General features: G+C 37.5%; 2 protein-coding genes and 1 long non-coding RNA gene across 3 annotated transcripts in view; all 3 read left to right on the top strand.

The window, feature by feature from the left end:
• The window catches only part of LOC135117697 (uncharacterized), a 192,517-nt gene that overhangs the window by 58,974 nt on the left and 108,836 nt on the right, over positions 1–24,707 (top strand). The window lies entirely within an intron of this gene.
• On the top strand, positions 19,096–19,932 carry LOC110371645 (histidine-rich glycoprotein). Its single transcript, XM_021327993.3, has one exon. The coding sequence runs from the start codon at positions 19,126–19,128 to the stop codon at positions 19,849–19,851; it is 726 nt and encodes a 241-aa protein (XP_021183668.2). The 5' UTR covers positions 19,096–19,125; the 3' UTR covers positions 19,852–19,932.
• On the top strand, positions 23,262–24,134 carry LOC110371649 (histidine-rich glycoprotein). The gene has a single exon (XM_021327996.3). The coding sequence runs from the start codon at positions 23,313–23,315 to the stop codon at positions 24,042–24,044; it is 732 nt and encodes a 243-aa protein (XP_021183671.3). The 5' UTR covers positions 23,262–23,312; the 3' UTR covers positions 24,045–24,134.

Genomic DNA, 24,707 nt, shown 5'->3' with positions numbered 1-24,707 from the left:
CTAGTATTACTGTATGGTGCCATATATTATTATTTCTAAAGCAATTATCCAAAATATGTGCTGTGGGAGTAAAAACACCCACTTTCGTATTATAACAGAGTCATATAGTAATTTTGGCAAATGTGTAACTACGTAAAAAGTGTTCAGCGTAAAGCTATTTCAGCAAGATACACTAAAAGCCAAAAGCAGCCACCAACGTTAGACACAAAATAATTTTGTCATGGAAATTTGAAATCTCTTAGTCTAAAGCCTAATATGCGAGTCGGCTGCAGGCGCATTAGCCTTTATGAAACGTCGCACCCATTAGCAATGTCGTAACGTAGCCTATATTTTTGGCCAATTTTTGATTTTCTATCCTTCTTTGTGAAATTCTAGGTATTACCATATCAACGGATTTGGCAAAGCTTGATATGTTTGCTGCATTCCAACCTTCTAATGATTAAGTAAGCATTATAATAGATATATACGTTATCTTAAGAACAACAGAGAAAAAGCAAGAAGTCAGTTCAAAGGCTAAAATATACCTAATTTAATTTTAATGTGGGTCTCACAATATTCAACAGTACTTATCATTAGTATGTATTTCCAATATACTAAATATTATTGTACTTTAGTTTATATTTATTTTAGATGCACTATTTTTTGCACAATATTTTGATCACCGCTCAAACATTCTTGGTAGGTACATACCATCATTACGACAATCGATCTTGTATCAATATTGATAGCTGTTAAAACTACTTGTTATAGGTATATCTATTATCTATTATATCAAAATCTTTTTCCATATTAAAGGGCTGTTTTAACTTCTCAGCATAAGCGAGGTTGGTACAATTGTGTTTAAGGATATTGTTTACATAATTTAACTCACAAATACCCCTAACGTTAACTCTCTGTTATAACGTTAACTCTTTGTCGTTTAGTTGCAGTGAAACGGAGTGCAGCTTTTCGTTAATCTCGCATAATAATACAAAATACGAGTCGCACTCGCGTACCACGCCGCACAGATACACCTAATTACTTGCCCTCTAATTAAGTGCGAGTTAACTTACTGTTTCATTAACTTTAAGTCATCAGAGACAAGTTACACTGTATGCAAATATGGGATTGTTTACGTTTCACGACTTAACTGCGGTTTTTGTTTTCTGGTACTATAATGTATACTTGAGCAGTTAGTATGTTTTCTCATTGAGCACATATCAATACAATCCTTTTATAAAAATTACATCTACCAATAATAGTTTGGAATTTTCCATCTAGATTGCCACGGAGTACTTAGCAGCCACTAATTTACGAACCGATCCAAAGGTCGATATAAAGTTACGATACGAATGAAACTACTTAAATCGGATTATTGTAATCCAATAGCAATGTACGCTCTATACCTACTAACTAAAATACGATACACGCAATTAGTTCCAAATACAAAATCAATAGGTAGATGTTTTTTAAAGGTTTAGTTATTGTTCTGTATTGATCCCAAGCAAATCGTTTGCGGTCACTGAGTTCGATCAAACTTTATCCTGGCCCTGTTGGCCAAAGTTATATCTGTTCCACGAGCCAGTAAAACGAGATAATAATAAGCAGTGGGTGCAATAAAACATGGCGCTCACGATCACAATTCGATGACACCTATAAAACGGAGCTGCATCACCCAGCCGCTCTGTTTATGTCACACCCCCAATTTATACGCTTAAGAAGTTTTTTATTTTATAGCACACGTAATAAAACAATGTTTGTATTCAAACGTTGTATTAAATGAATCTTTTTTTATTGACAGTTAACAACGTCACGTACATTAATTCGTCCCATTTCCCAAATGCGTGAAAACGCGGTAATTCAAGACATATTTTTTATAAGAGATATGACAAGTAATAAAACTTTTATTTTCAGAGAACCATCCCACCAAATAAGTATGAACTATATAATTTATAAATTAAATTATTCACCGAGTACGTTTGATGTTACGTAATAGCCACAAACTACGGCATCGATATTTCAATTAATATGCATCGTTACTTTAAACTTTACTTAGTGGAAGTGGGGTGAAGCAAGTTTTAATAAGGGTCTCTCTGGGTCATTACAGGCTCGTAGCGGTAATTGTCAGAGGCGGCACGGCCCCAGCACTTAACGACACTTCTGGTTGACGTAGGCAGCCACTCCTTGCTGCGGCCGTTTGTATTTCAATAGCTTTGTCAAATGAAATAAACGTATATCTGCTCACTGAATATGTACCCATACGTATTCCGCATGAATGTAACCGGCATTTGATTTGTTTATATTTTAATGAAACAAAAGCCTGAGCTCTTCGTATTGTTATTGGAGTTTCCGTTTCTATTGTATAGAGTACTCCAACTCGCTTAGGTACTCACAACGTCGACTGATACCAGTCAGGGCTTGATTCGTTCGTGTCCTAACAGCCAGTTTGATTGAGTTATTGAACTTTCAAATCTCATAAAACAAATTACTTGCTCAACGATCCTTATATAAATCAATTAATGCCGAAAAATACCAGACAAGAGAGACGACATCTGCCGAATTAAAATTATACAGTTTCCTCTTAAACTCTATAGCTATTAATAATCACTGAGTAACTAACTTTTCTACTAGAATTTAATATTATTTAACGTGGTAATTCTTATTGTAGCACATCAAATCATCACATAGAGGTATAATCGTATTACTTACATACATTGTTGATACATATTTTTAAGTGTGGAAACTTCAAACGTACCTTTTTCTGTCACAGCTGGTTTGTTTGTTTCATTTATTGATGAAAAATTAATGTTCAGGAGCACCGTCTGTGTGAAACTTGTGCTGTTTTATTACAGAAACCAGATGAACGGATTAGCCGTGATTCAATTAGCTAAGTTAAATAAGCTGATTCACTTCCAGCGCTGTTTTATCTCAACTCTCTATAAATAAATAATTAAATAAATTTAAGTACAATATTATTATATTTAATTTAAAGTATTATCAAGACTAACTTCGTGCGACTGCCTTTTATTGTAAACCCAGGTAAGTAAATCATTTTAAATACTGAAATGTGATACTCTGAATGGTATATTAATTAGTGCATTACGGTATATTCTCGTGGTGGTACAAGCTCGCGTAGTTTTATATTTTCTGTGTAGCTAGTTTATTTATATTTAAATGCAGTTTGATTGTACGTTGTATGCTTAAGAATAATTATTTTATCTAAGCAATATGAAACACTCATTTTAATTAAAGTAAACCACGAAGTAAATTCGAAAATTAATAAACCAAAAATGAGGCTAGATTATAACAAAAAATCTATCCATTGTATCATATATTATGTCATTAATTAAAATAACAAGTCGTGAAACCCATGGCAGTGTGTTAACATTCTAAAAAGGTGTATGTGTGTTCTAATTGGTGGCGGGATCGCAATCACGGCAGACATGTCATGTCAAACGTAGCTGGCGTCGCCGTCGGCTCGGCGCGTACCTAAGGTTACGGTAGACGCCGACGACTAATTCAATTCCGCAGCAGCGAACTGAATGCTAACGACCGGCTTAAAATGAACACGTATACTGAAATAACACATGCGAGAACATACTCTATTCACTAATAATACGCGCCGAATATAAAGCGCGGGATTTCTACCGGTTCTGACGTAACCATACTTCAGATAATTATAATCCTAAGCGGTTTAAGGATTTATATTATAATTTTGCTAAAACTTGCCCTCAGACTTGATTTCTTTCTTTGAGATTAATTTTTCGTGGCCTTTGATTGTCCCGCTCACCTTTTTAAGAGATTTTTTCTGAGTAATATAATTTATTTTATCAGTCTTGGTCTTACTTTAATCAAGTGTCCTACTGGCTCATTAATGGATAATTCTAACCGCTCTTTAATTACGCTGAGTCACAACCTTTTCTGAATATTTTCTTCCCTCGAGCGCTAACCAAGGAAAGTCCAAATTAATGTCAGTGAAGACGACTCACATGCCTCAGTAAATAGGTAATGTTGTGTGATGTACGTGTAAGGAACGTGTGAAAACGATATTTTTATTGTATTTCGAGCATGAAAAGTTTTTTCGCAGCGGCTCCGTCTCCGGCGGCAGCGGCGGGCGACCAGTCCGCTGTCGGCAAGTAAGTATTGTGGAATGATTAATTGTTCTGTAAATTGAATTCACCGTGATAAATGAAATATCCGCACAATAGGTAATAAATTACGCTGACCCGTTTGGGCGTAAGATGAAACGGTCTAAAAGTAGGTCCGGACGGATGTTACAGGATAATAGGTATAAAACACAACACACGTAAAACACCTGCCCGAAGGTATTGTTGGGATTTTAATTCGCATGGGGCACGGAACGGCTTTGTTAAACGAACTCGTACAGCTTGCTTCCACACCGGTACAACTTACGTTCTATCTCCATTCTGTTACATTCGTTACTATTCCCATACGAACTGATGCTATTCCATAACAGGTTCACCTATCTGTTTTATGAGGAACAAAAACGGTATATTTTAATTAATGTTCCCAGCCCAATATTACGACCATTTATGTTGGGACGGACTTAATTGGTTTCGCATTTTTTCCATCCGAGTAATGAAGTCGTATCGATGAAGCTCTAGAATGGCTCTTAAAAAGACATTTATTTTTTCGACGCGATTGAAGCTGCTGACCGTAGATAAAGGTTCCTATAGGTTTGTACTTATAATTAGGTACGTACTATCTTGTTAGATGTTTTGTAGCAAACCATCTTGTGGAACAAAAAAAAATTAAACGTACAGAATTGTATTGAAAATGATACATCACTAAAGTCTGGACAAATAATGCAATAGGACAACTTCCTTGCTTAACACTGTTATATTCTGGCCCCAACAGAATAGCCATTTCCGAACGTAAAATGCTTAAGTAGGTAAGTAGTTATATTAGAATTGTAAATAGTACTGACTTTAAACGAACAATACATTAGCGCAACGATCCTACCTTAATTAATACGAGAATAATCCAGCAGAAGCTAAATACATTCCGTTCTAGGAACTTCAGTCTATTTAATAAATAATCAGGCAATCAGAAACTCAAGATCAAACTTTATCGTCCTTTCTCATAACTTACATTTATTCATTGAAACCGAATTTCCAGATCCTGTTAGAATTATATTAAGTCGTTGATGAAATCCAAACAATTAATTCAGGTTTGTGTTAATATACCATGTACTAAGCAGTCCGTTTACGTAATTATGATTGTAATATGAAGCTAACATCATGAGAAAGGCACTCCAGGCGTACATTTATTGAACAAAGCGGCAAGAAAAACGACGGCAACAAGCGGCGCCGGCTGTTCTAAATTGCCAACACTTCTGAGCCGTGGGCGTTTACTGGAGTTCACTACACTTCATTATTTGTTACGTTGCATCGATCCGGGATCGCACAAACTGATATATGATAGCACCATAACTGTACGCTTCAAATAAAAGACAATACCTTACCACCACCATTTTCGTACCTATTGCAAGTACGGACGCTCACGATAAATTGAATTTAAAACAGAAATTCATTCGTCATTAAGTTGCATTGTTACCGAAAAATACTCCCAAAATAAAAATGGTGCAGACTACCTTTTGCCGTAGTCTTTTTGAAACTGTTCAATAATGAGAGTGATCATATTTTCGAAAAAGAAAGAATCAATTATTCACATGTTCATCGAGCAAAATGTTTTAACGCCAAAATGAGGGGTGTGAATCTACTTTCAGCAGAACCCTGGGCAGTCAGCCAGACTATAACTGACTTACTTGCTGATAGGTACTTAAGCCACGCTTTTCGAAGACCATTCCGAGAGCAACACAGAGCAAATATTTACAATATAAGAGTATTCATCTATTGATGATGTTTCAATGTTAAGAATAAGTTTGTGCATCAAGCCAGACGGCCGAGCAGTGAGCGTAACTTTTTTAAATTCCAACTCGGTAAAGTAATTAGAATTTTTCCAACGGCCCCATTGTGCTACGAACTCTGCTCACGCAAACTTTTAATGCGACTTAAATTCAAATGCTATTTTACGGTTTCTCTTTGTGAAGTTGATTTTAATGAAATATTGAGTTCGGGGACATTGATTATCAACTTTTCGTATTTTGCATGATTGGTTAAACAATATAAGTGCTTTAATTATAAAAGTATAATCATTCCAATCACCGGAATTGATAGAGTAACAGCACCGCATGCAACTTGCTCTTATTTTATAGTCATCTTAATAAGTTCATGAAGTATGTACTTTAGTATGGCTACAAAGCATAAAAAATTTCATACTTAAATCCATTTTGCACAGATTTGAAATAAAATATTCATTTAATCTGACGTCTGTGACATGAAACATTATTTTATCCCAACGATATATTTTTCAAACAACTCAAACGCTAACGGCAAACTTGAAAGTCATTCAACGAACTCGAAGTCGGCGCAAATAGATGTCATCAATCGAAGAGGCTTTCGATCAAAGACAAGGGACAAAGGGACAGCGTAGAGCAAGGGCTGATATGCGGAAGAATTATTGCCGGAGCGTACGCCCCTAATGCCGAGCTGAACGTATCTATTGCTCACTGCTGGAGTCGGGCCGACAGCGCGACTGCACGGAAACTTGCTGTTTAGCTGACCGCTCCCCTTGCCTCCACGCACCATGGATGAATTAAATTATTAAATGTAGCAAGTTCTTACCTAAGCACTATCTTTTAAATTAAAAAATAAATACATACCTATACCTAGAGCTTTTCTTCTATATAAAACAGCTCCACAATTATAATTAATTCTCTTTCAAATAAGATACAATAAATAATAATTAGATATTATGCTCCTCTTGATGATTTTCGTACAGAAAAACTGGCTTTACATTAATTTAAGGTTAAAATTCCCATTTGTTGAGTACGGCTTAGAAATCTTAATTGTATTAATCTTTGCTTTACAATTACTCCATAATTCCTTTAAACGCAAGGCACTCATTGAATATGCAAATTGCGCGACTGTGTAGTATTTGCTTTGCTTACATGCTATGCACTGCAAGAAACAAGCGGTAGGCTCGCTACCGCTCAGCCCCGGATCTTCAATTTATTTTAGGCGGGGCAAAAACTGAAAAATGCCGCCCCGCCTACCTACCTACTTATGTTTATTTTCACCAACGATTGTAACTTTTTTGGTAGGTAAATGACTATAAAAAAGTGTTCAAATCATTGTAGGCTGAAACTGTTGGCCAGGTTTAAGTAATGAGAGTCGAGACAAATTAATGTACACAAAAAGTTATTTTTGCTACATTTGACTTATAGAAGGTAAGACAGCGTAGATTTGACTTATGAAGGCAACAAAGTAACGTCTGTATAATATTGCGCGAGCGAAGCGAGCGCGAAGTTTTTTGTACCTACGACACAAAAGTACCTGATTAAGTACATTGTCAAGCATCAAGTAGCCGCGAGCGAAGCGAGCGCGAAATTTTTTGTGCCTACGACACAAAAGCAACAAGTAGCCGCGAGCGAAGCGAGCGCGAAAATTTTTGTGCCTACGACACAAAAGTACCTGATTAAGTACATTGTCAAGCAACAAATAGCCGCGAGCGAAGCGAGCGCGAAATTTTTTGTGCCTACGACACAAAAGTACCTGATGAAGTACACTGCCAAGCAACAAGTAGCCGCGAATTTTTTTAGTTATTTGTTTGAAGACTCACAAATTAAACTGGGAATTATGTACAAATAAAAAGAAACCGTGATTAGAGCGAGTGTCATTAAAATTGGTGTTCGTTGATTCGGTGCGTCAATAAAAATAATAAACCATCAGAAAAAGAGCGCGTACATTGTCATTTAGTCGCGAGCGTAGCGAGCGAGAATTTTTTCACTTAGTTGGAGGATTTTAAAAGTGAAAAATAATCAAAATGATACATTAAACAAAGCGAAGGCGACTTTCTTAGAAATCATGACACAGTATCATGACACAATGTGGAACTTCCTTATCAAACGGGTGTAATTTCAACGACATTTTCTGGTGGTGGGGCGCCCCGCAGCGCTCCTGAGACCGAGGCGGCCGGGTTATTCGCACACCTTGCACCATAGGTTAAGACGGCCCTGTAGGTAACTATTATGGTAATCTGTGATGTAGGATTTAAAATTACGCCGCCGCCTGATTTTGCCGCCCCCTGAATTTGCCGCCCGGGGCATGGGCCCCGGCTTGCCCCCCCCTAGATCCGGGGCTGCTACCGCTTGTTTCTTACGGTTCTTCGGCGTGTTGACCAAATAGGTATTTTGTATTGTATGTGGGCTATAAACTTAACTCTCAAATAAAATCACTGTATCATAATCACAGCCCATTTTTAAGTTTATTGTGTTCTTTCCTTATTGTAAAACTGCTGGCCTGATGTCTTGTAGCAGCCCAAAGTAGCTACTGATTTGAAGACTTTCTGGCAATTTGGGGGTTCAAGTTAAAGTAAATATCTGCTTAACCCATCCGGGATAATAGGCGGAATGCCATAAGTTTCGTTAGCCCTGTGATATAGATATAGATTGGGTAACGTAGAAAGCAGTATAGATAGCCACGAACAGTCAACAAAAACAATGTCGCGCCGCGGTTGAAAGAGCGAGATTCCGACTGCAATCATCTAGATAACACTTGAGGGATTTATCCAAAATAACATTTCGCCGGCGCAAAGTTCTTAATGAAATAAGTTAGTAATCCTCGGGTAATTCGTTAAATGTTTGTGCGATAGATACTAGTTTGGAAGCTCTCCCAGAGTGGCTGTTTCATGCTTTGATTACAGCGCGCCGGGTCTTCACAGTATCAATGATTCACGTGAACGTGCTCGCAAGTTTACCTATCATTTACATTGTTATACAAGAACGCTAAAGTTTATCTACATATTTATGAATAGTATGCAGATTGGGATAAAGTTTAAAACGTGTTTACTCCCCTACGATTGATCACCGTTATCGTCTTAGCAACGTATCTTCGAAACAGACTCTCATAATCCAATGTACGTGTAAGTTTGTGTCGATATGTGGATGTGCCGCTTTGCTTCGCTTTCAAGCAAAAACTACTACTACCTACCTGCTATACGTTTGGACCGTATTCGAGATGTAAAGAATACATTTAGATTTAAGAGTAGCTAAAAAATACTGAGCATTTCTTCGAAAAGACTACGAAGAAAACGTGGCATTAAGAAATTAAAATTCGTCCTAATACTCGTTGATATAAAAAGATTACTTAGCGTAATATCTGGGCTCTAGTCCCCGATACAAGCAGCAGCGGTACATTTGCGATACTTCGGGGGTTTGCTGCAACAAAGCTTAATATTTAAGACGTTGATAAGAGCTAAAAGTAATAGAGGAATCTATAAAGATAGCAGCATCCCTTTCTTACGTACGCATAAACGACACTACCGGGTTGTGGCTAATAAGCATTCGCTTCATGTAAAATACCGGTATTCAACAGCATCTGGTTACGGGAAAATCTTAGCTTCTTCATGTACCTTTTCCTCAGTGAGTTGAGGTTGGCTTTAAATGTAACCGAATGCAGCTGTGTACCAGTATTTTACATAAAGTGACTACCATATGATCCTGAAACCGATTACCTAGGCAACCCGATACGCGTAGTAGGATTGGTGGTTAGACTTTCTGGCTTCTAACTGGCCGATGATCACGTACTTATACGTAGACAAAAAAAATTGTATTCCTATAGAAATTGTACAGTTGATACCTACCCTAAGTGACCAATATTCCAAAAAGAATATTTCATTAACTGCCAATTAGGAGCTGACAGTTTAAATTATCCTCCACCGATGTTGTTGCAAGAAAGATTGAATAAATCAACAGTTTCGGAAGTTTCGTTCGGTTTCAAAGAGATGTTGAAACGGTTAGTATTTCATCAGGGCATCCAAACTCAGAAACTACAAGATCTGCTCGATTCATGCACAATCCAGTTAGATCTCAATAGCGATTTAATTTTATTAACTGTGTAGCTTTTGGTAGTATTTTTTTTTATTCACATACGTATTTTAGCCGCAACTAATCGGTTTCCCATTGAACCTGTAAGGTATTACTTTTATAACGTGTCCAAATAACAATTTACTCACAAGGGTCATCGAGACCCTTGACGTGGGCAACAGTAAGTTCTGCCGAATAAAAAAGTCCCATAAAATAAAGCTAAAACTAACCGTCGGTCGGTCGCCGGGCACAGGTTATTTATATAAGTCATGTCAGACAACGCTTCTGGGCTGAAAGTTCACTCATATTTTTTGTTTGACAAATTGCCGCGGTAACGGGACTTGGCTAAAGTTTCACCTCCATTTAAGCGTCCATTAATACCTACCCGGTGGCCGTGACTCTCTTTACATTTTATGAAATATTGAGTATCGACCTACCTATTAAAAAAATGTAGGAGTGTCTCTTCATAGCTCGATCGCAAAATATTACTGAAGCGTAAAAATATAAGCGCTTGAAATCATATTTTATTAAGGTAACGCACAGAAACCCGATCCTAGGCGCGAAGTTATTCTCTCATTTATTTTTGTCTAGATAATACTCCGGTAATTGTTTATCCGAAGATCTTGGAACACTAATGAGTTCCAGGAAAATCTCGACGTGCTCATCAGGAGTGACGTCATTCAACGTTCAGCGTCGTCGTCGAGTTGTGATCTTGTTTGTCAATTTTATTATTCGTCACATCGCTCGACACGTCCCGCGCCCTTATTCTGCTCGAAGGCAACCCCCTTAGCTTTTTACCCTTGGCCGACATTACGCTAATGAACATCAAGGATAAGAGGCTGCACTGAGATAACTTTTCTGTTGCTTTAAGATTTGAATGAAGTTGCCGATCTTTTCGTCAAATATGACTAGTAATTTTCTCGAGGCTAGGTTTTATAAAGAATACTATTTATGTTTAACTTAGGTATTAGTTCAAAAATAGCAACTTTTGTACATATAAAACTACAACAATCAAGCCTATTATTATTTCATACAGTCCTTTCCGTTCGTACAATGCTCTTTTGCTTACTGTGCCGGTTCCACTACGAATATCTGGAATACTCGTCACAGATAGTCAAAAGCCCACAGTCGGCCTAACTAACTGAGCAATATTTGTGACCCAAGCTTTTGACTCGATAGGCGCTTCTAGGAAACGTACTGATGTTCAGCTATTTCAGTCGACCGGTAGCTTGAACATGAACGATTGGATGGTATGGTTACTAAAAAGCCTTATTCATAGACATTTCATTAAGTTAAACTGCTTATATTAAAAATACATTTCTTCGCCACGCAGAGGTTTACAAAATCCTTTCAGTGACGTGTTATTGTAATAAGATTAGTTTGCGTAAAACGTCTTACAAGTGTCTACGCGGTTTAGAGCCGTGCTACGAGCGCTACGCGGATCAGATTACCTACGCGCCTTCTACTCGTACTTAGAAGAAAATCGCTCTGTTCATCGCTTCTAATATTTCTTATAATTGCGTACTAATCATTACTATCGCTGCTACCTTTTTAGTGTAGGTAATCACTATACATATGAATCTTTTTTTTATTCAAACTATTATACCTACAACTGAAATAATTCTAACTCATTACTATGCAATGTTTGCACAAATCAGACAAGTTCATTGACTGATCAATTTGGCGAACCCTAACGTCACTATTGTTTCTAGCCAAAAGATCAAACTTTTCATTGAAATTCAGGCTTCGTTAGCATGCCAACCGCAATACCGAAATCAATTAAATATACATTCCAGGTCAGCGAACTGAGAAATGCATGGGTGGTGCTCGCACGGGGCTCCGCGAGCCGCGTCACCCCGCCCCCGCCCGCCAGCCAGCCGAGCCTCACCCCCGGCTGCTCCAGCGTCGCCCGACGTGCCTCCTGCACATTCTAATCACTCCTAACTACACTTCTTACTATTCCGAACATTGCAATTAGCCTAAAGCCAAAGTTACTTCCTCGGGATACCTAGTAGTTCGGAAAGAGCGCCAGTGTATTTTGAAATTGGAATAAGTTGAGGCCTGTGTGTTGAAGATACAAATTCAAATTGTTACTGAAAAAAGTCATAGAACGTGTTTTATCTAAAAAGCACACCGAAGTCCTCTTTCTCAGTTATCATATATACTAATAATATGTACTGAGTATGTACACATAGACTAAATGTAAACCGTCTACTTACTTGTTAACAAAATACATTTTTACAACCTTCTGGCAATATAAAAGACTAACGTGGTTTTAGTCGAACGATTACCGAAAGCGAATTGTCGCTTTGTGATAGAAGTGGCCCAGTGCAGACTATGTGAAGAATACTGTGTGTGAGCAGCACCGCGCCGCGCCGCCGCCGCTCCGAGCCCAAATTGTCAAGTTATGTAAATGCGCTCGGAAACTTGCAGGCGACGAGCGCGTCCGCTGTGTTGTGTCGCTCTCGATACTCAATAACATGCCCCTTTAATAATTCATTACAATATTCACTTGCCTTAACTTTGCTGTGTTGACAACTTTTATTGCTGTTAACGATCCAGCATTCATGGCCAACTGTCGTCATTTGGCACGCATTCTTACAACTTAGGACCGTGTTTTTATTTGTTAAAGGGCAATGTATTTCTAAAATAGTTACTATTTCTGAAAAGCATCCAATTATAAGTACAAGGATCGCCGGAACTGTACATAAGATACAATTTATAACAGTCACCCCTAAAGAAAAATAATATAAATCAAATATATTTCTCCAGTCGTACATTTCTCTCACAATAATAAAAACGTTAAACTTAATCAATACAGACAAAAGCTCTATGCAGCAGCGCGACTCCCCAGAGAAGGTAAAGTAAATTAAAATCTAAAATGAAATGGATTTAAAAAGAATATCAAAAGAGGATACGAAGATATTTTAACCTTTGGTGGCGTAGAATGAGATGATAACAGGGCGTTTAGTATTCGAATCACGAAAGGTCGATCCACCTGCTTTTCATATCACGACAATTGCCGACCCCGAGGAATCGGCTCTCTAGCGGAATGACAATTCTTGTCTATGAAAATCAATTGGGGAGAACGAGGAGCTCCGGGGCCGGCGACAATTCCAATTTCATTAATAGCTTCCGTCGCAGCGTAGGGATGCCACTGCCTCGGTATTCCGAATACCTCAAAGTCTCTTTTGTTTACGGCCGCTGCAGCGAAGCCATGACGAGCGTTGTAATTAACAAACGATTAGCACGCCGCCGAACGCGCCCTGAGCGCCCCGAGCGCCCCGAGCGCCGCCGCCCAACTACCTGAATATCACACAATCCAGATTTATTACTATACGAATACCTACTTCAGATTATTACACACATATAATAACAATTCTTTTGGTAAGCCCCTATGTACCTACATCTAATAATTAATATAAGTAGATAGAACAGAATACGTATGTACTAATCCGATTAACTTATTAAAATAGATAAATTTGCTTCTTTGTGCTTTTGTGTGAACTGATTTTGCCTAGAATTATTTATCTATTTGGTTATGAATCTGAACTAAAAATACATGGTGAACACTTGTTTACTACCTAAGCGTTGTAGACCAAACATGATAAATATGCATTTTGGCAAAGCTTTCTTTGATAGTAAATGTACCATTTTATGTGCTCTAGCTATCGAAATAATATTTTTCAGTAATAAATATACTTTTTTACTTTCATTTTCTTATGAAGACATTTTTGTTGATATTTCAGATATTATTTTTAACGACGTTATTTATAAAATGTTATATTAGAAATGCCTCACATTATTGAGATTACTTTCAAAATTAAAATCAGCTGTGACATATTTCATGACTATAGTTGTAGTTTAATAGAACAAACCGTTGTTTTGTTAATCGCGCTAACTACTTGTCACTTACAAGTTGTCAGACATTGCCCAAGTTTCGGCACGCTGAGATGTGCTCTACAATATAACTTCCAGTGTAACATAAACAACTAATTAAATTTTATTTTCAAGCGCCTTAGTACTTAGCACTCCATTTTAATTATAGTACGTATGGGATAATAAATTTAATTAGGTTTTCCAGGAAAGACTTGGTGTCTTACTTATAAAGTTAGGACTCTCAAAATTTATGGTACACCGTGATCACAGGTGTACGTCATATTTAGAATATTATGCAGGCAAAATTAAAGGTTAATGTAGTACGATTGATATTTATGTAGACCTTAGATATCTACCAATTTTTGCATAATAATAACATTTATATTATTAGAATGCCAGCCATCACCAACCGTAGACACTATTCTAAATTAAAAGTCTTTTCGTATCTTTGATGTTTGTGAGTATTTAATTAAATATACTGCCTGAGTGAAACAAATTGAAGAACCCAGCGAGGCACTGAACAAACTTCATACACTGATACGTAATCAAATCATATACAAGTACCCATACTTTGAAATTACATAGACGTGCTTGACGTCTGTTCACAAAATATCAAAAACTGAATACTTCTTACTTATGTAGAGTAAAAGTCACTACTTATAAATTAAATAGTACCCAAATTCTGGTGAGTTTTAGTCAAATATGTTCGTAACTTAACAATTTCATGCACGTAGGTACTCATAAGTTAATAAAGCGTGCAAGCTACGATTATGTATGGCGGTGCTTATCCTAGACCCTGTTTTATGTCGGCATTACGGTAACCTTTGACCAGTGGAGACGTGTACCGCAGGTGTTGAACTACAGCCGCAAGGACGTAAAGCTTTCATGTATTTAGATATCGTATGAGATATGTTAATAGTATGCCCGAACTTTGGGGACACCAAGCCAACTTCAGCCTTAAACAAGTACCCAGTTATGTGTAGTGGAGGATTTATACAGTATGCTGCTTAAATTGAAAGAAGAGGTTGGTACATAGAGTATCACATAGTTTTACGTGCTAGATTTAATTTAGGTGCTAAAAAACTGTTTACCTAGTCTTGTTATCTTATCGAAGTACATAAAATAAAAGTTTCTATTACTTATTTGAGAAATTGATTTAAAAGAATTACTTAAAAAGTATCATATCATATCTTCTGATCACAGAGCAAAGTCTTCTACTCACAACCAAACTTGTTTCCATTACGGACAAAATTGAATGGAAACGTCGCAAACTTCCACTTTCTCATCAAACTACAAAAGTAAGTGTAAGTTTTGTATTTCAATACAAAACCATGTCGCCATTGAAACTAAAACAAACTGAAAGAGAACACCTGAAATGATTTCATTATTTGTTCGAAACTATTCTGACGAAGACGGACTAAAGCATAGTTTAGATATTTGTCTCGCCTCCGAGTAGGCGGAGAGCCGCTGTTAATTAACTTGGAGTTACATAGTTAGTGGTGCAAACATTGCAAGCTGCAGGTGTATTTACTGAGCGGCTGAGGTCGCGGGACCCTTATGCATGACCACTACTTCAATGGAATTGCCGACTTGCGGTTGTTATCGACTTGAGAGAATTTCAATATCCAACATTCTTGAATACGATTCAATAAAATAAAGTAATCTAAAACTAAATAAAGTAATTCATTTTGGGTCTTTAAGCAATTCAGAGGCCAAAAACCAATGGTTCCGCCGAATCTATTAAATATCTTAGATGTCTATTTAAAATATCCAGTCGGTATGCTACGTTATACTTATGGGCCTTCAGTACCTATTTACGTACAGAAAAAATCTTTATTTGAACTGTGATTCCCATTCTGACTTATTAAGTAATGAAGTTTGTTCAATCTTCAATAATTAATTACGATGCTGATCAAAGTACTTAAGTATAAAGTGGATTTCTCAGAAGTTTTAGGAAATGAGGCTGATCGATATTAGAACAGACGTCAATACGTATAACTTGTACTATATTTTCGTACCGTACCTGTAGATACTATAACGGTAGATGCCACAAATACAGGCCACGACAAAATACCATTCCAATTTCAGATATTGGCAAAATACCCCCGTATTTCCGTTTGTAAGAGCTCGGTAGCTTTACCTTACGACCTAACCGGGCGTATGGTCACTTAAAAACACTTGTCTCAAGACGAGCGCTCTGAAATGCAACAAAGCTGCATTGTAATACAAAGTTCAGTGTCGAACTGCATCGAATATCGGCAAGAGTATCGCTTAGCATTGAGTGAACGTATTGACAGTCACGTCATTTCTTATTCTGGGAAAGAAATCTGAGCGGCGCAACTTGTAGTGGCGCATTGTATTGAGTGCATTGTCGCGAGCGCACCGCGTCACGTGTCGTTGTCACTGATACCTATGGCAAGCACCCGCTCACTGACAATTGTTGTTAGTACCAGTATCACCGCAAGAATGAGCAAAATGCTCTTTCTTTAAGCCCTCTTAAAGTTCATTCTTAACAATCACCAATTTATCCTTACATGGAAACGAAAAAATTCTGTTATTTAGAAGAGACGTAGGTATGCTATGAAAATTTATGAAAACAAGAGTTTTTATAAGAACAAAATTCGCCCACAATGCAAAGAACTTACATAGCAACTCCTATCCAAATACATAACTGAAAAACTATACCAAGCAACACAATCATACTTACGTCCTATCGATTGCATAATCAATAAAATTTAGACTGACCCCGACAACGAAATAAACCTTATGTTATTAATGTAGTCTACTTAAACAGACTTGTACTCCCATTGGTCACGCAATCCTTTAGCTTCCGTAACCAAGTACCCCATAAGTATACATACATAATGTGACGTAATAAAGTGTGGCCGACACCCGCCTGTTGCCTTCATACGGCATATTGGAAGTATCCTCTAGTGAGGATTAATACACGGGTTTGGTTTAGCGCACACTCGGATTACGCGGACTGCGCCGTAATTAGTTTTGGTGTTTCGTGTCCCTATACAAACCATATTTCGTTACGTACAGTACATACGTACGGTTCGCATGGAATGCGACGGGGTTTCCATTTCACATAGATACACAGGGGTGTTATTCATCACTGGTACTGATGAATCTATTTATTGTGACTTTTATGGAGTGTTCCATAAAAGTCAGTGATATGTAATAGGAAATCGTGAAGAAAATAATATCTTCGCAGGAAAACACCTTTATATAGTGACTGCTTGTAAGTATGTATGAGTACACAGCCATTGTTTCAGACTGACACCTCTCCCTGATTCGGATTCAGAACACGACTGCGTAGTAAATTTCTTTCTCCCATTTTGTTTGGTTTCCTACAGAGACGCGCGTATCGGGCTACAGAATTGTTACGAGATTAACTTCATTTGATAATCTAGGGACCAACACTAATTTTAACTAGAATCCGATAAGCCATGACCGTAGCTAGTGAAAAAGCGACAATGGAGAACATTATGTGGTAGGTAAGCTGTATAATGTATTAGTTACCCCTGCTGTGGAGTATGAGAGTCCCTAATTAATTAAATGAGTATTACCTACAGATCTTATGTAGTATGCTATTAAACTACTAACCTTTGGTTCAATCACAAACACAGTAGACTATATGATATTAAAAAAATACCATATAACTAGTTCACAGTTCGCTTAATTACATCTAAATTATGTAATTCATTAGAAAAAGAAATACTTAGCTACTATGAACAACAAGCAAACAATACATTAATTTAATCATGTCAAATATATAATTTATTATAACTATGCAAGTTTCACCCAATGCAGATAGGTGTCAATTGATTGAATGTGCAACAGTATTTGTCAGTGGCGACCGCGCGACTCTTGCGCACCCGACCGGAAACGATGACGAAACAAATCGATCAGAAGAAATTTATTTAGACAAAAGAGAACAAAAAATGAGGGCGACTGCTTCGCAACATGGCCTTGACTGGCGACGCCCTTGACTTCAGTGAAAACGGTCGCGGCTTCAGATAGCTCATCAACAGCGTAACCTTTACACAATTCAATTAATTGTGTACGTCTATTCATTTTTCAACTGAATGTGGATGATCCTAGGAGATAATTCCAAGTAAAGAAAGAATTAAGTGGGTTTTATAAACATCATATTATGGATTCATATTATATAGTTGAAGATAATATTCGAAACATTATCTCATCGCATACTTCATATAAATAGCAAAAAACATTAACAAAAAGTTAATATTGATACTTATATTTCTTATTTATTATCTTATTTGTCTATTACAAAATGGGGAAAACGCCGTATTATTTTGGAAGTTTGAAAGGAAACATTAGAGCAAACAACCGCCGCGCCGCCCGCCCGTACCGCGGTGTAATATATTCCATGACCCGAATGCGTGACGGATTGGCGCAAACTTCGAATTGTATCAAAAGTTTGCACTCGTCGCCCGCTCTTCGTAGGCAGTTAATCCGATTCTTACATCAGTTGGTCAGGCCGACTGTGTAAATACTCGTAATGATTCTACGCTGACACAGACATAACTGGGAAACAATTTATAAAACTACAAGGAATATGTTTTTACGTGGGTCAGAACAAATATTCGCTTAAATAATGTTTCTACAAAATACACTTAATTAATGAAAATGTAACGTGTTTTAAAAAATGAATGTTAAACAAGTCGCAGCAGAGAGGCAAACATTGATAAATACATTGTGTCATTATTAACTGTTTCACTATATAATTCCCTCCTGAACCGTGGCCCATGTGGTCACGTATATTTACTCACGGAAAACTTCACTTCATTTATTAGTTGCACATCATTGTGTTCACGTCTGATTCAATATTGTTACTAATTATTATTATAGCAGGATCGTCCTCTAGTTGGCTCTTTTTAAATATAACATAATGACTTTAACTAAACAGGGGTTAAGTAAGTGCCAATGTACATAAGTAAGAAAATAAAAAAAAATATTAGAATGACAAAGTAATTGAATTGTAAATCTTTTCGTTGTCGTTATTTTGCTGTTGTAAGTACACCAGCATTTTTAATTAAATAAGCTAACATTGTATAGAATAGTTAGGTAATGCAATATGCTACTCAGGTTGTGAAGAGCGAAACATTGGCGTCAAAGCAATTTATTATTTAAGTAATAATTCAGGTCACCACGTACCTGTGACCGTCATTCATTACCCTGACATTAAAAGCAACTGCACTATTATTGGCAATACTATATAAGCTGAGAGAAATCTGTAACAGGCATCATTTGGCAATCATTACTCAACAGAACCAGGACAACCGTTCAGGATGAGAGCTATCGTCGCAGTCGGGCTTTTAGCGCTAGCAGTCGCCGTCAGCGCCAGGAACACGCGGCTCAGAAGAGATGCCGACTTAGAAGCTGCGGCCTCGCACAAATGGGAAAAGGGTGAAGGCGGTGCTCACCACGGAGATCACCACCACGAGCACGGCGGACATGGAGAGAAAGGATACAAGGGATACCACGACCACGAGCACGGCAAAAAAGGACACTCCCTCCACGAAGGCCATAAAGGACACTACGATGAGGACGGCGGACACAAAAAACATCATCACCACGACGATGGCTACTACGATGAACACCATGAGGGCGAGAAAGGCGAAAAGGGCTACGGATTCGAAGAAAAGGGACACTTCCACAAGGGTCATTCTACGAAAGGACACCACGGTATCCACAAGTTAGACGAATTCAAGAAGGACAAACATTTCCACGACAAGCATGGTGAGTCTGGCTTCGAAGAAGGATACGGTGGACACCACCATGAAGGAGGTTTCAAGGAAGGTGGACACTTCGACAAGGGACACAAGGATGGCGGATTCCACGAACAAGAGCACGGCAACAAAGGCTTCTTTGAGAAGGGAGGTCATCACCACGACCACAAGGGTCACCACGACGAAGGCGCTGGCCATGAGTACTGGGGACACCACGCCGACCACGGCAGCAAGGGAGGCCATGAAGACCACAAGGGCTGGGGCTTTAAGAAAGGCCATAAATAAGTTAACGCAGTGAATTTACGAGATGAGGCTTTTTTGTTATTGTTGATACTTTGTGATACACGAATAAATATTTATTTTGAATACGCTAATAACATTTTAATTCGGCAAAACTTTGGTATTTCCCCAAGAGAGACTTGGACCCATCTTATTGGGTCACTTCAATTAATTAATCTTCTTTTTTAACTTTCAATTAGACCACCGGATTTATTTTGGGAACGACCTATTGAAAAACAATTTACCCAAAATCGACGTTTTTTTGTTTCTTATATTTTTTAGTAAAGTTTGCTTGCGTGAATGAAATATTAAAATTACGAGTAAGGGAGTTATTTTGTTATGATCGTGTTGAAGTTTTATTATTTTCAAATTAAGCACTATTAAGAATTTAGACGTCTTTAACTAACACTTTTAGACAAATTAATATTTAAGTCGCAAAATGGCAGTTCTTTTTTAAATAAAATAGTCCAAAACTCTTGCATTAGGTTTATTAGCCACGGCTTTATAAAACTAACAACGCGGGAGTCTGGAGGAGCGTCGGCGGTTGAAATCCCCACTGAATACCTAATCCACTGTCCCAACCGAGTGCCCGTCTACTAAAAACTATCCTATATTTTCACTAGCGACTTTCATGTACTAATATTATGCTTTAAACGCTACAGTTCGCTAACACTCTATGTAGGCGGTCCTCTTCTCTAAAACAAAAGTTATTTTTATTTTGTAACGTTGGTTATTTACATTTATTAATAAACTTTATAAACAATGTCAAAAAGCTATCTTTGCATAATGGAATTGAACCTGAAGACACATAGAGTTGCAAATGAATGAAATAAAAATATTTACCCACCCATACGATAAGTAATGATTTTACTTATAATATAATTTAATACACAATGTATTACATTAATCAGGCTATGGGCTGTTATAAAAATATATTATAATTAAGCATTTAAGGTAATGATGTAACTGAGTAATTGAAGCTAGTGAAAGGTCATTGCACAAATAACTAAAAAATAATTCAAGTAATTAAAAACCGTTACAAAATAGATTTTCTAGATAATCAGCGTAACAAGTCTTGTTTATTCGAAGTTTCAGTAGACTACCTTAATTACAGACACCAGCAGGTCAGCCTACCTGAATCTGACAAATTTTACCAATCGAACAATTACCTTTTACTATTGTGATAAGGTTGAAAGTCAGTGTCGTTTGTACTTGAAGAAAATAAGTGTTACCCTCCGTAAAACTCAGGTTCATTCCCCTCCTATATGAAGAGAATTCCTTTCCGGGTCCGGTCACGGTCGCAAAGATAATGGCATTCCTAACTATATAACCCCCTCACATTGCGAGCATTTCATACCAATATTTATTAAATGCAAGAGATCCACATTATTTTATCAATAAACTGATATATAAATCAAAGGTAAGTAGGTACTGTCACGCAAAAATGTTTCGCCTAATTTTTATTTAGGGTCTGTCCTTAAATATGTTACAAAAGAGAAGTAAATAACACCTTTCCTCCGTATCGTGGTCCGTATAACGTAAACATTTCCTTTTGTCAGAAAACAATCTTCCGTAAACATTGAAGCCCTTCATTGAAGCTTATTCATAAGCACATAAAGGTGACTACAGGATTTAGGAACACGAAAGCTATTTCAAAATGTAGGTACTTAACACAAGTTATATTTGGTTGAAACGCCAAGTTAGCGGATTGTAATGCAAACCAAATGTTCGATATAACACAGTGCCTGCACTTATGTAAATGCCAGCGCTACATATTCTGAACGTAACTGGGCGTACAATTATAGCCTGTTGCGCAACAAACCAACCATCCATTGTGGAGATTTTGGATAACATTCTGATGTATAGACTAGCACACCGACCAAATAAATTATTTATAATGGCCGCAATAGGTATAACTGATTCCGTAGGTTTAGCAACATTTGGGGAAATGTTATTTTGTTTTCACTGGTAATTTTTATTTTAACGTAAGAACCAAATAATAATATCTATTTACATCTTTTGGACTAGGTGCAGGCATAACTACTCTTACTCAGATTATATTATAGGTAATGGTATTACATTTTTATTTCTTGCACTTATGGAAATAATGTAAGTTACTTTTCCTTTATTTACTACGTTTCAATTGTAGGTTTAATAACTGTAATGAACTTTCAGTATTTAAAGTCTTAAATATAGTTCATGAAAAATATATGTTCTACAATAACTCAAACAGGCTGTTTATATGCACGCCAACGCTTTTGGTTTTATGCAACCTGTACAAGTAAACATACTCTAGCAAAAAAATAACACGAATGGTAGCAACTCCTGACGTTATCTGATATCGTCGTAAAACAAAGATGAATCACTTGTAGCAGGGAATACGAACACGGGGAATAAGTAAAAAGTACAGAAATATCTTACACCAGACTCATTTATCATTTTCAAAGTGAATATTAACGGCATGTCAGTCATTTGGCAAACGAGATAAGGATGGTGTTAATGTACAAATCATATTTCTTGTACTCACTCCTAGGTACATAAAAGTGCTTTCAGAATTTTCAATAGACTGTTTTGCTCTTATTTCTCGAAACTGTTCTTTGTTGTTGTTTTTTTCTTTGTATTAATTAAAAAGCATCAAGTCTGTATTTTAATCTTCTTTTTTTTCAGTAAAAGTTTTCGCGCTAATGTAGTGTAAGTAATGAAAAAGAGTACCTACGTACAAGACTGTTTTTTACTTTGCAAACCAATTGATTATTATTTTCGTTGTGCTATTTTTAAGCTCTTATCTGATTTTCTCCGTATTTATTCTAAAAAAACATGTGACTAGTCCCCAGGGCGTCACAAAAACCAACTGAGGGTAAAAAAACAAATCAAGAAAATAGCCAAAGCCATGTTTGGAGGCTTTTCCAGGAAAATGACCAATAATAATATTCAAAGAAAAAATAATTAAACTGTATTTAAATCAAAGCCAAAACTCAGCTTCCGGTTTACATATTTTATGGATTTCACACAAAATTACAATCATCTTATTATTATCATATACATCACTTGAGTACGCATTTTACTAATGATAGTCTTGTCATAACTTTTTATTTTAAAACTCAAATGTCACTCAATCCATTGTAAATACAATTTTAACAATTCCTTAATCAATTGAACCATTATTTTATTGGTATGTATTAGTGTTAAATGTCCTATCAAGATTGTTTGTTTTCTCACATAATATAAAAAAAAAATTAAAAAATTGGCTGATGGTTGATGTAACTTTTTAACTACACAGAAGTTATCTCACAATAGACTGAATACTAGTAAACTGGAAGGAAGTGGAAATCTCTATCGATCGTTACTTGCAAAAACCTTGACACTATCGGTAGCAGTAACTTACCTAACCACCGCTGTCATTTAGTATATAAAATCATTGCCACCGATGAAACGATATCATTCAGCAACAACTTGTCTAATCCAACATGAGAAGAAGCCTTCTTGTGGCATTTGGGCTTCTGGCCATCGCCGCCGTCAGCTCGGCCAGGGAGATCCGAGAGAAGCGGTCGGCCGACCTCGAGGCAGCCGCGTCCGGCCACCACTGGGACAAGGGCGGCGGCCACGAGCACCACGGCCACCACCACCACGACCACGGCGGCGAGCACCACAAGGGACACAAGGGCCACCACGAGCACCACCACGGCAAGCACGGCCACCACCACCACGAGGGACACAAGGGACACCACGGCGAGCACGGCGGACACAAGAAGCACCACCACCACGACGACGGCTACCACCACCACCACCACCACGGCGAGAAGGGCGACCACGGCCACGGCCACGAGGAGCACGGCCACTGGCACAAGGGACACGACACCAAGGGACACCACGGCGTCGAGAAGCACGACGAGTTCAAGAAGGACAAGCACTTCCACGACCACCACGGCGAGAAGGGCTTCCATGAGCACCACGGCGGCCACCACCACGAGGGCGGCTACAAGAAGGGCGGCCACTTCCACAAGGGCCACAAGCACGGCGGACACCACGAGCACCACCACGGCAAGAAGGGACACCACGAGCACGGCGGCCACCACCACCACCACAAGGGACACCACGGCGAGGGCGGCCACCACGAGCACCACGAGCACCATCACGACCATGACCACAAGGGCGGCCATGAGGACCACAAGCATTGGGGACACAAGAAGGGGCACTAAGCTCTTGCTGAATGTACCTGAACTGATTATTGTTGATGTTATGTTGTTTACGAGTGTTTTTGTTATGTTTATACGACAAAGAATTACATTTTGTACAAAATAAGAATCTGGTAATTTTATTTCATTCTGTCTCTGTGTACTCTTAGATGTCTTCGTATATATAACTACACAATTTTCTTTTGAATTTCCTGTTCATAAACAAATATGATTCATATTTTTAGATAACTTTTCAGATGAAAATGATGAATGGAAAACCAAATATTTTGTGTAGAGTAAAATGTTTGCTAATTCAAATAATTTTAACGATTGTTAAACAAAATAACTCGACGCCTTCGGGGCTTCCTACAGTACACCCACATCTAATATGAGTTATTGTAATTCCTCTAAATGAAGGTGGGCGAGACTATTAGAGAGACGATTATATTATAATATATACTAACGTTAACCGACAGGAAGCATATACTTACATATGTATATGTAGACTTTGTACTGATACTTATGTATAAATTCTATAACTTTAACTTAACTTTAATTGTCAATCCAATTCAATCTCTGGAAGTTATTGTAGAATTAATAGCCGAATAATTACTTTTAATTTAATTTTCTGAACTATATTATGTATGCTATGGGTTTCATCATTATGTGACGTTTCTACGATCAAAC

This window comes from Helicoverpa armigera, chromosome 13 (genome assembly GCF_030705265.1).
Source record: "Helicoverpa armigera isolate CAAS_96S chromosome 13, ASM3070526v1, whole genome shotgun sequence".
Classification (NCBI taxonomy): domain Eukaryota; kingdom Metazoa; phylum Arthropoda; class Insecta; order Lepidoptera; family Noctuidae; genus Helicoverpa; species Helicoverpa armigera.
The sequence above is the reverse complement of the archived record's forward strand: the minus strand, read 5'-3'. Positions and strand labels throughout refer to the sequence as shown.

Bases quoted from the DNA above. Each gene is read 5' to 3' on its own strand.
- LOC110371649 (XM_021327996.3), top strand. From the start codon at position 23,313: ATGAGAAGAAGCCTTCTTGTGGCATTTGGGCTTCTGGCCATCGCCGCC.
- LOC110371645 (XM_021327993.3), top strand. From the start codon at position 19,126: ATGAGAGCTATCGTCGCAGTCGGGCTTTTAGCGCTAGCAGTCGCCGTC.